General features: G+C 41.9%; 1 protein-coding gene across 1 annotated transcript; it reads right to left on the bottom strand.

Moving 5' to 3' along the window:
* Positions 1–7696: 7696 nt before the first annotated feature.
* On the bottom strand, positions 7697–12410 carry LOC139452604 (uncharacterized). Its single transcript, XM_071234133.1, has 2 exons — positions 12254–12410; positions 7697–9748 (listed from the first exon to the last, which is right to left on the bottom strand). The coding sequence occupies exon 2, from the start codon at positions 9507–9509 to the stop codon at positions 8691–8693; it is 819 nt and encodes a 272-aa protein (XP_071090234.1). The 5' UTR covers positions 9510–9748; positions 12254–12410; the 3' UTR covers positions 7697–8690.
* Positions 12411–16007: the final 3597 nt, after the last annotated feature.

The raw sequence follows: 16007 nt of genomic DNA, 5'->3' as shown, positions 1-16007 counted from the left end.
GTTGCGTGACCTGACCTTGTGTGTGTATGAGGTTGTGTGACCTGACCTTGTGTGTGTATGAGATTGCGTGACCTGACCTTGTGTGTGTATGAGGTTGCGTGACCTGACCTTGTGTGTGTATGAGGTTGTGTGACCTGACCTTGTGTGTGTATGAGGTTGCGTGACCTGACCTTGTGTGTGTATGAGGTTGTGTGACCTGACCTTGTGTGTGTATGAGGTTGCGTGACCTGACCTTGTGTGTGTATGAGGTTGTGTGACCTGACCTTGTGTGTATGAGGTTGCGTGACCTGACCTTGTGTGTATGAGGTTGCGTGACCTGACCTTGTGTGTGTATGAGGTTGCGTGACCTTACCTTGTGTGTGTATGAGGTTGCGTGACCTGACCTTGTGTGTATGAGGTTGCGTGACCTGACCTTGTGTGTATGAGGTTGCGTGACCTGACCTTGTGTGTGTATGAGGTTGTGTGACCTGACCTTGTGTGTGTATGAGGTTGTGTGACCTAACCTTGTGTGTGTATGAGGTTGCGTGACCTGACCTTGTGTGTGTATGAGGTTGCGTGACCTGACCTTGTGTGTGTATGAGGTTGTGTGACCTGACCTTGTATGTGTATGAGGTTGTGCGACCTGACCTTGTGTATATGGGGTTGTGTGACACGACCTTGTGTATGACCTTGTATGTATATGAGGTTGTGTGACATGACCTTTTGTATTGGAGGTTGTGTGACACAACCTTTTGTATATGAGGTTGCGTGACACAACCTTTTGTATATGAGGTTGTATGACACAACCTTTTGTATATGAGGTTGTGTGACATGACCTGGTGTATATGAGGTTGTGTGACATGACCTGGTGTATATGAGGTTGTGTGACATGACCTTGTGTGTGTATGACCATGTGAGGGAGAGCTCAACACTGCCAGCACTGCAGCGTACTTTGATAAATTCAAACTGCACTTTTCATTCCATTGTTTCTAACTTTAACACAGATACAGTTGTATACTACGTTTAACTGACAGTCATGATCTAGAGACAACTGTGACAGGTTAAAAACAAACACTGATACATTGTCTTGCAGTTGTCGACACACTAGTCAAGAAATTGAAATAATAAATAGAGGATATTATATGAGTATTCATGTCATACTCTGTTTATCACGCGAGTGTCTCAATTCCGGGGGGGGGGGGGGGGGGGGCATGGGGGGGGGGGGGGGGTTGGGGGGCATGGGGGGGGGGGGACCGGGGGGCACGGGGGGCCCAGTTGTCTAAGGCGCCGCAATTCGCTGTGCAGAGTTGCTTCCCTCGGGCATGCCAGAAACCTATAATTGTGGGTTCAATCCCGGTTTGCCCCGTGTATGTTTCTAGGTTTGTCAGCGCCATACCCATGCTCATGCAACAGCAGCGGAACCACAATTTGTCGAATGATGTCAACATTCTTCAGCTATGACATCGTTTCTAGTGTGACGTCATTCCAACCTCACATCACAATAAGATTCGAATGACGTCAACAATGACGGAAACAATACACTGTTGTCTCATGAGGTGATATGACCCTAGGCACATAGGAATTTTATGAACCCGGATATGTTAGCCCTTGTAGGTAATAAAGCACGTTTAGCCTTCAGCTGTTGCTGGTGACTTGCAGTGTGTGTGACTGCCTGTGTTAGAACGTGCATACGAGAGGAGTTTCCTGTGTCCTTGGATGTGATGTTTGATAGTATGACATATGTTTGACCATCTGAGGAAGTGAGAGTAGTTGAGAAGGTTTGTTTGTTTGTTTGTTGGTTTCTTGTTAAACGCCACACTCAGCAATATCCCAGCTATATGACGGCGGTCTGTAAATAATCGAGTCTGGACCAGCAATCCAGTGACTGACATCATGAGCATCGATCCACGCAATTTGGGATACGATGACAAGTTGAGAAGGTGAAGGCTATGATTCTATACATTTAACTTATTTTCTTACAACCTCTTTATTTTCACAGGTTCAGATTGGGTATTTTCAAGTAAATAGTCTAACAAACACATCAGTTTACTTTCAGTGTGATATTTCCATGTAACCATGGTTACAAATTAATAAAATGAAAAAGAAAGCCAATTCCACTGGTATTTGTGTGACTAGTGCCATTTCAGATAATGAATACCTTGAAGTTTGTTATTTATATAGTGTATTGAGTACACATGGGTTACTGTATTCCTTTTTAATAAGCGCCCACAGCGATATTTGCTAATATATTGGCTAGTGAACAATCCCAATTAGCACTCCTTCCGAATGATCAATGTACAAAAGACTTATCTATTCGCGTATAAAACACACTCGTGTGTTATATGCATTCTCACTTATGGGCAATTAAATTATGGACAAATGTATCTGTCGCATATAAACATTTCAGTGTGTCAGCATAAACCACGAAATTTATTTTTCAACTCTTTTCAACCAAAATAATATTCTAATAACAGTCCCCTATTTCTAATTTTGAGAGCACCCTTGGCGCTTATTACGTCGAATACGGTACTTATAACTTGAATAATTTCCTGAAAGTTAAGTCCACACTTTTTTATTTTTTGTTTCACGGGCCAACTGCCCCTACTGAAAAGCAGCTGGAAAAGAAATAAATTAAGCATAAAAATATTTATTTTTACTATGTCTCCTGCTAGTAAGATATACCCTCTTATATATATCCGTGAACATAAAATTAAATAAGTGTGGTCTGAGTGTTCTTTGTTTAGGATTTTACTCCCTGTACTCCCTGATAAGGATTAAGGTTATATCGTTTGATATGTAAGTCCTCACAGGGAACTGTTGAGGTAAGACGCAGATTACGTTCTGTTTGCTCATGTGTCCAAGTCCCTTGAAACATGAACTAATGCAGAGTTACAAGTTTACTGTATCAGGAAACTCAATTGTTGAATAAATAAAATCATAAATTTAAGCAAATAGTTGTGTTTTTCTGGTACAGAATATCACGGCAAAACAGAAGTTGTTCAACACCATCGTCCAAAGGAAAGTCTTTGAACTGACACAAACTTTTTTCTTTCTTTTTTTATCTTCTTTAACCCATAAATGATCATGGGTATTCATTTTCAAGACAAAATGAATTGAGTGAAAATGGTTTTGCACTGCTTTTAGCAATATTCCAGAAATATCACGGCAGGGGACACCGGAAATGGGCTTCACACATTGTACCCATGTGGGGAATCGAACCCGGGTCTTCAGAGTGACAATTGAACACTTCAAACACTAGACTACCCCACTGCCCCCAAAATGTATTGAACTGAGCTGGAAAATCCTGGAAAAGCTGACTTTGTTGGATCATCAACATACTTGAGGAATTTAATCAGCAGACTACTGTAAGGTGATAACACCTCCCCTGGTGATTTTCCGAATATACTACTACTCAAAGATTATTGACATTAGGTATTAATCTTCAGTAGACTTCTGACAAATAGCTCTGGGGGATTCGTTTGGCACGTCATCAAACAAGATTTAAGGTCATGGTCGCAAGTTAGAAAAAGCTCAGAAACATTTGTTCATATGCTTTCTAAAAAAAACCATTCATGCATTCCCGTAGCCTAGTTCGCTCGTCACGCCGAAGACCCAGGTTCGATTCCCGACATGGGTACAATGTGTTAAGCCCATTTCTGGTGTCCCCCGCCGTGATATTGCTAAAAACGGCGTAAAACCAAACTCACTCACTCACTCACTTTGATCGGAAATCGCCCACAACGTATACATTTCGGATCTTTTAGAAACATGAGACAGAAAAAATAATTAGGCTTCCATCACGACAGGCCAATAACGTTTACTGATCTTTACTCACCGAACCTGGAATGGATAAAGCACTTCTGATTTAAACCAATGGGATTCATTTCTGTCAGCCAATATCAAGGGCATTATGCTCCCGTTCTTTATTGCTGAGTGCGGCGTTAAACAACAAACACACATCTTTGATATTTGATGTTGCTAAGAAACTTCGTTGAGACGGAATTAAACCAATGAAAAAAGGAACGTTCATTTTCTCCAGTACACGTCAACACAATGATTACTGTCAAACTAGAGCGTACGAGTAATAATCTTGACTTTCCAAGTGTGCAAATAAAGGGTTTTCCTTTGAAAAAAATTATTGAACGTACGTGGTCAATCATGACTGACTTCTTCTGAATTGGACTCCTTTAGTAATTCTCCCGGTTGAATTATCAATCTATAATCATGAACTGGCAAATACCACAGTCGTGTTTACAACTTCGTTATTGGCAGTAATCTAATAAACACCTCAGCGAAGTTTATGAGACATGATTATAATCATCTTGACAACAAAGACGACCATCTACAGTAAACCCGCTGATACACAAACACTTTTCATGTTTCTCATTGATAAGGTCCGGCCTATACAGTGTTCACAATGATATGTATATAGATAATTGCAAGAGGGTACTAATACAACCATTGTTTGAAGCCACATTCGCCTCACCTTAGTGGTCAACACAAGGTCGTGACACATGTTCCCTTGACATTCATATTGTATTGTATTGTATTGTATTGTATTGTATTGTATTGTATTGTACCCTTGTCATGTTCGACAACTGGACACACAGCTGCTGTGACGTTATGAGTAATTGTTGTCGAGAACCTATCATGGGAACTCTAATACCATCTGGTTTCTTCAAATAATTAAAGATTCTGGGTTGGAATAAGTTCCCAAGCAACGTAAGCTTGTTTGTTTGTTGTTTAACGCCGCACTCAGCAATATTCCAGCTTCAAATAATTAAAAAATCTTGGTTGGAATAAGTTCCCAAGCAACGTATGCTTGTTTGTTTGTTGTTTAACGCCGCACTCAGCAATATTCCAGCTATATGGCGGCGGTCTGTACATAATCAAGTCAGGACCAGACAACCCAGTGATTGACATCATGAGCATCGATCCACACAATTGGATACGATGACATGTTCAACCTTGTAAATAATTGAGTCTGGACCAACAGATCTCGACCAAGTGGCACTACAATTGAAAAGGTACATCTTTATTAATGACAACTTTAATTTGATTCTAACACTGTTCGCAAGCTGAATAACGGCGTAAAACACTACATTGACACGTCGCTAAGTGCGATATACCGGAAGTTATCCATAAGTTAACGTTTTCTTATTTACTCACCAACTTCTAGAATGTAACAAATGTTATATTTGGGCTAACACTTTCATTGTAAAGTACAGATTCCCGTACAATTTTTGGTTGAGTCCCGTCCGGGATTTGAACCCACACCGAGTGAGACACCTTATCGCCAGCATACAAAGTCCGCAATCTAACCCGCTCAGCCACCGAGGCTTCCACAAAAATGAAAGTTCGACAACTTGTTATCTAGATCACGTACTTTGTGTACCCCTCTGACAAGTGTAAATTGGCACGGCTCCCATGGCCGAAAGCTATGAACACACAATGCCATTTAGAAAGTGGTCAAATGTAACAAATGTTATATGTGGGATAACACTTTCTTGATAAAGCTTGTTTGTTTGTTGTTTTACGCCACACTCAGCAATATTCCAGTTATATGAGGGCGGTCTGTAAATAATCGAGTCTGGACCAGACAATCCAGTGATTGATACCATGAGCATCGATCCACGCAAAGGGGATCGATGACATGCTTCAACTAAGTCAGCGAGCCTGACCACCCAATCCCGTTAGTCGCCTCCTACGACATAGTCGCCTTTTACGACAGTAAAGTACGAGTATCTGTACTTAACAAAGGAAGTGTTATCCCAAATATAACAGTTGTTACATTTGACCACTTTCTAAATGGCATTGTGTGTTCACCGCGGATGAGTTATCAATTCATGTTTATTATTTTTGCATTAGTTCATCAAATAATGTTATTATTCAATTCCTGTTTGGATATTGACAAAGAGATTGTACTTAAAATGAATCATGTTGAATATTTTCTTTAAAAATAATTTTTAAAACCATCAAGTCGTAACAAAGAATAAATGGTTAGATCGTAACAATCCCATGCATTCGAGTGTACTGAAAGAACCCTCAGTGAAGGTAAACCCTATAATCTACACGCCATGATCTTGCATGAACCTACAGCATTAGAAAACAACGCACCAGTCATAGATCGAGTGTGGGGAATCCCCCGACTCAAATTCAAGTAGTGTGTATCGTTTAACCACATACACTAGACTAACATAAGTCTTGAGTGAATAAAAACACTCAAATACAGCTCTATAAAAAAACACGACGAAACAGGGGCTATATGGGTTGTAAAAAAGGAAATTTAATCTTAGAGCTGGGTTAATGCACGTGTTGAGTATCAACACGATGTGCTTAAATCTGGACCTTGGTGTTGTCATACTGAAAGCAGTGATGGATCATTCTGAAAATAACAATACATATATCTAAATACGGTGCCAAATGACAACGACAAATACCTTCGTTTTGTTAAACTTGTGTTAATAGTTGCCACAACCCACCCCAAAAAATATTCTCAGAATACAAAATGTTACAGTCGATCTGAACAGGCCTTGGCTTTAACACAAGTTCCAGTTAATCAGTAGTGAGTCAGTTGTTTTTAACGCCGCTTTAAACAGTATTCAAGTTATATCACGGTGTGTCAGCTTAATGTGGGAGGAAAGCCCGAAGTGATGCAGGTCTCAGACGTTTACCACTTCGGTGAAACCCACGAGCACGGGTATGGTGCTGACAAACCTAGAAACATAATCGGGGCCAACCGGGATTCAAACCCACAATCATAGGTTTCTGGCGTGCCCAAGGGACGCAACTCTGCACAGCGAATTGCACCGCCTTAGACGGCTGGGCCACCCGTGCCTCCAGTTGATCAGTAGATCTCGGTCTCTGACTGGAATGTCAGTCATACGAAGGTAAAGTTTCTCAATCTTGTTTATGCTGTGAAACACTGGTTTGTCTGGTCCAGATTCGGTTATTGGCGGGTCAACACGTTAAACGTGAAAATCTAACTCGCTTAAAATTAGCCTCCAAATCTGGATCTTATTCCGGCAAAACCCGGCCTTGAGGTGTGAAAAGGGACAGGTCATTTTCGGAAAGACGAGGAGACCCTATCTTGCCTCAACGTCAGCTCATAACCTATCCACAAGACCACGAATTTAAACAAATAAAACTGTTCTCGATGTTGTTGTTTTTTTGTTTGTTAATCAACGCCGCTCTCCACATAAATTACGTGGGAGGTAAATAATCAAGTCTGGACCAGGCAACCCAGAGATTGACATCATGAGCATCGACCCACGCAATTACGACACGATGACATGTTCAACCAAGTCAACGAGCCTGACCACGCGATCCATTTTGTCACCTCTAAGGACTAGTGTAGTTTCCCGGGGCTCTATTGTTACCTGGAACCCCTTCGGGTTCCGATCCAATCTAAAATCACGATTGGTTGGTTGGTTGGTTGGTTGTTTAACGCCGCACTCAGCAATATTCCAGCTATATGACGGCGGTCTGTAAATAATCGAGTCTGGACCAGACAATCCAGTGATTAATATCATAAGCATCGATCGACGCTATTGGGATCGATGACATGCATCAACCAAGTCAGCGAGCCTGACCACCCACTCCTACGACAAGCATAGTCGCCTTTTACGGGAAACATGGGTTGCTGAAGACCTATTCTTACCCGTGTCTTCACGGGCCACGAACCTGAATAACAAAGTAATTACTTATATTGGACGGATGTTTTATTACAGGAATGTAAACAGTTATACTTCTGTCGTCACAACCTCAAGCGGATACTGCTAACACTTACCATGGTAGTCCCCAGGACAGGAGAACCTATACCTCTTGTCAAAATCTGCCCAAATGAATGCTTCTGAATTGAAGTTGACCAACATTCGGTATAATTCTACAGTGGATTGTCTCAGATGACTTATCCTTTAAAAAAGAGGATTATCAATCTATAAAATAAACTTTCAAAATAGACACACACTGACATACACTTAAAATTGGATGTACAAAAGCCGGAATTATTATACATGTCCAAATCCATTAATGTTTTCAGGTTATATATAAAGCAGAACAAAGGACACTGACATCTAAACTGTGATAATAATATTGATACCAATGTTAATGAATTTATATAGCGCCTAAATTCCCTCAAACAGGTGTGGAAGCAGTAGCGATTTAGCAATATTCCAGCAATATCACGGCGAGGAACACCAGAAATGGGCTTCACACAATGCACCCATGAGGGGAATCGAACCTTATAATAATTTAAATCGTGTCTTCGATGTGACGAGCGAACGCTTTAACCACGAGGCCACCACACCACACTAGCGCTATTTATAGATATGCTCTAACGTTCTTGTACAGAAAGAAGTGCCCAATAAATGACTAATCACTGAGGGGTCAGTACTGTATCAGATTGCACTGTGACACAGGAATGTCCAAAGCGGATTGTTGTTACATCTGAGTCAACAAACCTTATTTCTGTCTCCAAAATGTTCTACATCATCATAAATAAGGATGAAGGTGCTCACCCTTCATCCACAAATCATTTTACGATACGAACAGAGAAACACTGCCATTGCCAAAACACACAACCTGGTACGGTTGCTATGACAATCGATGCTGAGGCTCCATTTGAATCACCCGATGGTGCACCATGCTATCCAGTGTGCCGTTTCTGGAGGTCCTACACGTTGATGAATAACCCTGTTCACGCATTTGCCTCATTCGAAAAATACATCATCATCCCGTCTGTTCTGTGGGTCCCAGTCGTACCATCTCTCCACGTCCCTGGGTCTGTAGCTGGGGTTCCTTGCCTCTTGCTCGTGTTTCGACGGGGTGCGGAAGGACCGGGGGTAGTCAGCATCATCCGCGTACCCCTGCGGTTTGGCGTAGATATGGTACTCCCCCTTATCCGATGTTATCCGAATGTCAGTTTTGGGATACTTCCCGTACGTTGCTTTTAACTCTCGTTTCATGAAATCCGGTAAACTTGTAAAATCTCTCGAAGACCTTTTCAGATGCACTGTCACAAGCCGACCAAACTCCAGCACTCCTTCCATGTAGAAACTCTCGTCCGTTATGTGATGAGCCATTGGCGGCGGGGGTATGGGTGGTGGAGGAGGGGGTGGGGGTACATAGTACGGGCTCTGCACCCCAGGGTAGGGGTTATAGTACGTGGGTTGAACAGACCCTCCCCTCACCTCCCCGTAAGGTCCATATGTGTAAAAACGTGGATCTGGGTGACGGCTATACGCCGGGACTGTTTGAGCTTGTCGCGGTGCTTGGCTGATTCCAAAATACACCGGTATTGGTGGAGCATGCCCGCTGGGTAGGTTCGGATACGGGTACGGGGGTATGTGGTTGTAACGGCTGTAGTCTGGCTGTGGAGCCGTGTACCCGGTTCGCCCGAACGTCGGATGAGCTCGTGGGTTGTCGTCCTGTAACGATCCAACCATTCGGTTAGGGTTGAAGACTTCTAGAGCGGGAACCTCTAAAATAGGGCGCTGTCCGAATCGGGAACTGACAACCGGATCCGCCATAGCTCAACCGGAACCGGAAGTGGAAATTGTGTGTTGTAGAACGCGTAAACAGTTTCTTGTATCACTCAATGGCGGAAGTTGCAACTTAAACTCCTCGCCACCCTAAATGAATTTACGTTTTACGTATCTCTGTCGAAAATGCTATCCAAAACGTTTCATTTTAACCCAAAACATGTTCATATGTGACACACCATCCATGAAGGCACACACCACATCCCTGTGAGTCTTGCAACGAGTACCTGAAAATATGGTTTAAATAACGGTTTAAAAGCAATAACAAACTTATATATTTCAATTTTATGATGGTAATAATGTAACACGGGTGATTATATGGGTTTTCATAAGAGTAATCCAAATATTGTATTCTTGTTATGATCAACATGAAATGCAGCGCTCAGGAATATTCCGGCCATATGACGCCGACCTGTAAATAATCGACACTGGAGAAACCAGTGATTGATATTGTTAGCAATCATACAAGTCACCGATCCAAATTCATCACCTCGAAGACAAGCAATAGAGTATACTGAATCTACATAGCGTAGTAAAAGACGGAGTCGGAATGAGCATGGAAATCGAAAATTCAGTTAAAATAGCCGTTTTTTAACAGTTCTTGAATACCAATATTAGATGGGGAGCAATTTAGGGGCGGGTGGTTTCCATTCGTCTGCACTCGCCCCTTTCCGTAACCTGCTATTCGGCTTGTCCCGGAATAACACGAGTTGGTCACGAATGAGAAACAGGAACATGCAAACAGGAAGAAGAGTAAGCTCTTAGATCGAAATGTAAAATGTGCAATAAATACACGCCGTCATCCTAACCTTACCACTTTATTTCGAATATTTTACTTAGCGTGAACCCGTGAAGATCTGGGTTAGAATAGGTCTTCAGCAACCCGTGCTTGCCATAAAAGGCGATTAGCGGTATCGCGTGGTCAGGCGTTTCATGGTTGATGCATGTCATTGTATCCCAATTGCCTAGATCGATGCTCATGATGTCAATCATTGTCTTGTCTGGTTCATACTCGATTATTTACATCATATCCGTCATATGGCTGGAATATTTCTGAGCGCGTCGTTTACCAACAAACAAACAAAACAACAAACTTAGCGAGACCTTCCTCCTTTTCACTGTGACATCATTTATTCCCTTCCGCAGAAGTTGCTACAGATCAGATTCAAGAATGTTAACGTCAGTAGTGTCTAACAGGCCACCCTTCAATACCCAGCAATCACCCCAACCTATCAATCAAGTCAGGGTACTGCCTATTCAGCGGTCCCGTGCCACGATACAGTGGAACAATGCGGGAAGAATGTCATTCTCAAACACTTGTACACTTTATGTCCTTGTCTCTGTGTACAACAATGGTATCCAGTAGTGTTCGGGCGTTTATTGACAGCCAATATCGACTTCTATATATCCTGAATTCCCTGCACTGCATAGGGACAGTGTGACGGGTTAAAGCTAACGGTAAACTAGATCACTGGCCCGGAGATAAGCCGAGACTGCTTCAGCGTGTGTGTTTAAGGGATTTTACTTAATAGCTTGAGCGTGAGGTCTGGAGTATGACGGTATCTGATGTAGCGGTGTCGGTATTCATACATCTTTGATAGGCGTTTAGATGTTGAACTTGAAGTTATGAATCTTATTTATGAATAACCCTTATTGATTGTTTGTAACGTTCCGGGGTCGCTGTATGTTAACTCACATACACTCAGAAAATAGTCACCTGATGAAACGACCTGAAGAAGCCCCGAAGGGTCGATGCAAACAACCAATAAGTTGTAATCCATATTAAGTCTTCTATTATTATTATATGCACACTGACTCGTGTCATACGCCCTGATTCATTTGAAAGGTGTTCTCCATGAAATAAGGTTTGTCAGCCAAATAAGGACCTTAAGTTGCAGTGTTTCGGCGACTGTTTTCACTCAACCAATGTTTGTAATGATCTGGTAAAATCCACTTTTGAAGTGTATGCTTTCTTTTGGCGTCAGTTTATATTCAGCCACAGTTACGGCCTAGGGAAGCCATAATTGGTTCTACAGATGCCGTATTACGTCACCCCAAGAAAAGACACAACCAGAGAGGGGGCTCGGGTGGCCCAGTCGTCTAAGGCGTCCCTTGGGCACGCCAGAAACCTATGATTGTGGGTGCGAATCGCGGTTCGCCCCAATTATGTTTCTAGGTTTGTCGTGGGTTTCATCGAAGTGGTATTTGTCTGAGACCTGCATCACTTCCGGCTTTCCTCCCACATGAAGCTGACACGCCGTAATATAACTGGAATAATGTTAAAAGCGGCGTTAAACCCAACTCACTCACTCATAATTGGTCATACATATGCCAAATTACGTCACTCCAAGACATGACACAACTAGGTGCCACATAGTTGCCAGAGAGGCCGTACCTAGTTGCATTACCCAAGTCCAGGAAATCAAATTAATCAATAGTTAAGACGATATGTCTAATACGTCATCCGTTGCTGCAATAAGCATACCTAACTTGTTGTTTAAATTAGATAAATGACGTCAAAGATTAATTACTAATTGACATAATTGGTAGTTAAGATACACCACTATTCAAGTTCCATATAACACTTATATTAGGCCATATAACTGGCGTGTTATTTCGCTCTAACCTTCAACCTGAGATAGGCCCAAACACTGTCACTGTGTATTCGCCATAACATAGCTACACGCGGACTCAAAGAAAACTAGCGGAATACCTTATTCTAGGTCTCCTACCTGTAATTAAAAGTATTTGGCTCACACCTGAGCATCCAGTAAAGTCCAGGTGTTCTGACTGACCCCCTCCCCCGATCTTGATAAGGGGGTAATGATATCCGACGTGATATACACGGGGTAATACGGGTATCCACAACAACGTCTCAGTGTCTACTCATGGCCGTCCTCAGAATACAGTCACTCCCACTCAGGAGGGCACTTTCAATAAGGGTGAGGCCCTCGTTCTGAGGACTTCTACAGTCCGGGGTTTCATTAACGCGAGGTCGTCAATCTCATACGTCCAAATAAAGGTATTTTTTAACTCATCAAAGTCACGTTGAATGAATTTTAGAGGATGATGTATTGCGGGACGGAGATAAAGCCTTACTGTTTAGAAAATGAGTGATGAAGATAAGTTATATATGTTGATATGATTAATATATTTTTAATATAGTCCAGAATGTACCATAAATGTAAGTTTTAAAAAATCTATATTAAAAAAATAATAATTTGATAGAATGTAAGTTTCTTTTGTTTTCCTTTTTGTTGTATAAACATATACAATGTGTGTGTATGTGTATGTATGTGTTTGTGTGTGTGTGTTTGTATGTGTGTGTGTGTGTCTGTTTGTTTGTGTGTGTGTTTGAGTGAGTATGTATGTCTGTATGTCTGTGTGTATGGGCGTGCGTGCGTGCGTGCGTGCGTGTGTGTGTGTGTGTGTGTGTGTATGTCTCTGTATGTGCGTGCGTGTGTGTGCGTGTGTTAGAGAGAGGAGAGACGAGCGTGGGACAGATCCGATAGTAATCCGATGACGCTTACTTCAAACCAAAACTAACTCTCTCTGCTTTCCTAGATGTGTATATACACATACCAACTTGTGATTTCCCGAATCAAGCACAATGTCTCAGTTCCACACAAGTCTCCTTAAACAACCACTCATAATAAAATGGGCGACAAACCGTGCAGCACGTATTGCACGAGCATTTTAAAGAAATTGACCTCACGTCTGACGATGTTTCTTGTTATTTGGCCTTCAAATGTTTGGCATTTTGACCCAAAAATTACGTATGGCAAGAAGTAATTTGATCTGGCTTAGATTTTATTCAATCAGTAAATATATGCATCATAAACATTTGATTAACAACTTCACAGTATAGCTGCTTATACAACATCTAAACTACAGATTCAGACATACGAGCTAGGGATCTGGTTGCTCAGTGGAATCTTACAACAATCAGCTTAAAAAAGTCTCTGTCGATACATCTCCAGAGTACCTGAACGTTGTCATCGTCCAAGTCCTTATACACTGCGGGGTAAAAAGAAAGAATACACTTGAATATAGGATTTGACAAAAAAATACAAACGTTATCAAATGTTACTTAGCTGAAAACATTCGCCGAAACACTGCATAGTTAAGATCCGTAACACAACTTGGATACCCGTATCAAATACAGTAAGCTACGGTTATAACGAACTCAAAGGGACTACTAATTTTAGTTCGTTATAACCGTAATTCGTTATAAGCATATATACAGCATAACTACAGCAAATAGTCGGGAATAAAAGGTTAGTTCGTTATATCCGTCAGTTCGTTATAAGCGTGTTCGTTATAACCGTAGTTTACTGTACACCACTATCGAATTTCTTGTTTTTGTTTCCTTTTAACCACCATCAAACATGGTATAGGTTCTTTTGTCCGGTAGTTTATTTACTTTTGTTTACATGTTTCATTAGGTGTGAATTTGGTATGCCACTGTTGTAGATACGAATGATGGTTTTAATTTAATGCCGCGCTTCGAAATACGTTTCGGTTTTATTTGAAAATAGATCAACACAAGGCAATATATTTGAGGTGTTTACATGTTACAGGGACAATAACGCGTGTTACAAAGAGGTGAGGTGAAATGGGGTTTACGTCGCGTCCTAGATTATTGCACTACTATCATGCATGCACGCGCGCGTGTGTGTGTGTGTGTGTGTGTGTGGCTGCTTGTACTAGTCCGGATTGATGCCGATTTATAGTGCTAGCCCACAGTTTAACATGAATACCCCACTCAGACACAGTATACTGACTCCGAGCCGACCAGTCCTTGTTTTAGCCCCTTAACGCCGAGCGCCAGGGTAACAACAAGTACCACGTCTTTTGGTATGACGCGGCCGGGGATCTAACCCCGGATCGTCTGTTCTCCGCACAGACGCTCTACCACTAGACCACGGAGGCGGTCTGTTACAAAGACACTAATACATGGTACAGAGACACTAACACGCGTTATAGTCTGTCCTATTTCTTTGTAGTATAACGAGACATGAATAACTACCAGACAAAAAAACGGGGCCACATGTCTAAGGCTCCACAGTTCGCTGTGCAGAATTGCCTCCCTTAGTCTTGCCAGAATCCGATGATCGCGGGTTCGAGTCCCAGTTTCGCCCTGATAAATGTTGTTTTGTCAACACCATCCCCGTGTTCATGGATTTCACCAAAGTGTTACACATCTTAGACTTCGAGTTTTCTACCCTCATCAAGGTGACACGCTGTGATATAACTAAAACACTGTTCAAAGCGGTGTAAAACTAAACTCACTCACTGTCTCTGATGCGTTTCTCACGGTCTCTGTTAATCATGCGTTCATAAATTGGAGCCAAGTCATACTTCCAAGGCTCTCCTTCTACACCAACCTGACACCGTGATGTAATTGAATTGCAGGTCAAAAGGGGTAAAACTCAACTCACTGACCAATGTATATTTGTAGTGCCCTGTATAGTATAACTCCAATATCGCCCCCTCCCGTAATAACCGATCTACAGTCGGACCGCCCTGAGAGTACCGTTATTCCTGTCACATTTCCCCGTGACGTGTTCCCCCTCTCATTGTGTATTGAGAAAGGGCAGTATTGACTCTGTTGTATGGTCGACGAGGGGATGAGTCTGATCATGTCGAACATACCCGATCTCACTTGCTGTCAGTTTCTACCAGGCCTCGACCATAGCGTTGAGCGACTAGGTGAACTAAGTGGACATCATTTAGGATTGTATAAGTAAGTAAGTAAATAAGTAAGTACGTAAGTAAGTACGTAAGTGAGTGAGTGAGTGAGTGAGTGAGTTTGATTTTAGCAGTATTTCAGCAATATCACGGCGGGGAACACCAGAAATGGGCTTCACACATTGTACCCATGTCGGGAATCGAACCCGGTCTTCGGCGTTGACGAGCGAACGCTTTAACCACTAGGCTACCCGACCGCCCAAGTAAGTAAGCAAGCAAGTAAGTTGCCGCACTCAGAAATATTCCAGCTATATGACGGCGGTCTGCAAATAAACGAGTCTGGACCAGACAATCCAGTAATTGACATCATGAGCATTGATCCACAAAATTGGTATACGATGACATGCATCAACCAAGTCAGCGAGCCTGACCACCCGATCCCGTTCGTCGCCTCTTACAACAAGCATGGGTTGCTGAAGACCTATTCCAACCCGGATCTTCACTAGTGTTGTGTATAATAGAGATGTGAGTTTTCCGAATACTAGTACATATGTTTTCCGAATACATATCTGAGTTTTCCGAACGTTCACCGAACTTGAACAGATGTAAATTTTACAAATACAGAGATATAAGTTTTACAAATACAGATATAAGTTTTACAAATACAGATATAAGTTTTACAAATACAGATATAAGTTTTACAAATACAGATGTAAGTTTTACGGATATAGATGTAAGTTTACGAATACAGATGTGGTGTTTACGAATACAGATCTGAGGTTTTCAAATATAAAT

The sequence above is a fragment of the Haliotis cracherodii genome, unplaced genomic scaffold, assembly GCF_022045235.1.
Source record: "Haliotis cracherodii isolate W230 unplaced genomic scaffold, xgHalCrac1.p SCAF_9, whole genome shotgun sequence".
Lineage (NCBI taxonomy): Eukaryota > Metazoa > Mollusca > Gastropoda > Lepetellida > Haliotidae > Haliotis > Haliotis cracherodii.
Note: the sequence above shows the minus strand (reverse complement) of the source record. Positions and strands in the feature narration are given on the sequence as shown.

Coding starts and splice junctions, on each gene's coding strand:
- LOC139452604 (XM_071234133.1), bottom strand. CDS start 9,509: ATGGCGGATCCGGTTGTCAGTTCCCGATTCGGACAGCGCCCTATTTTA.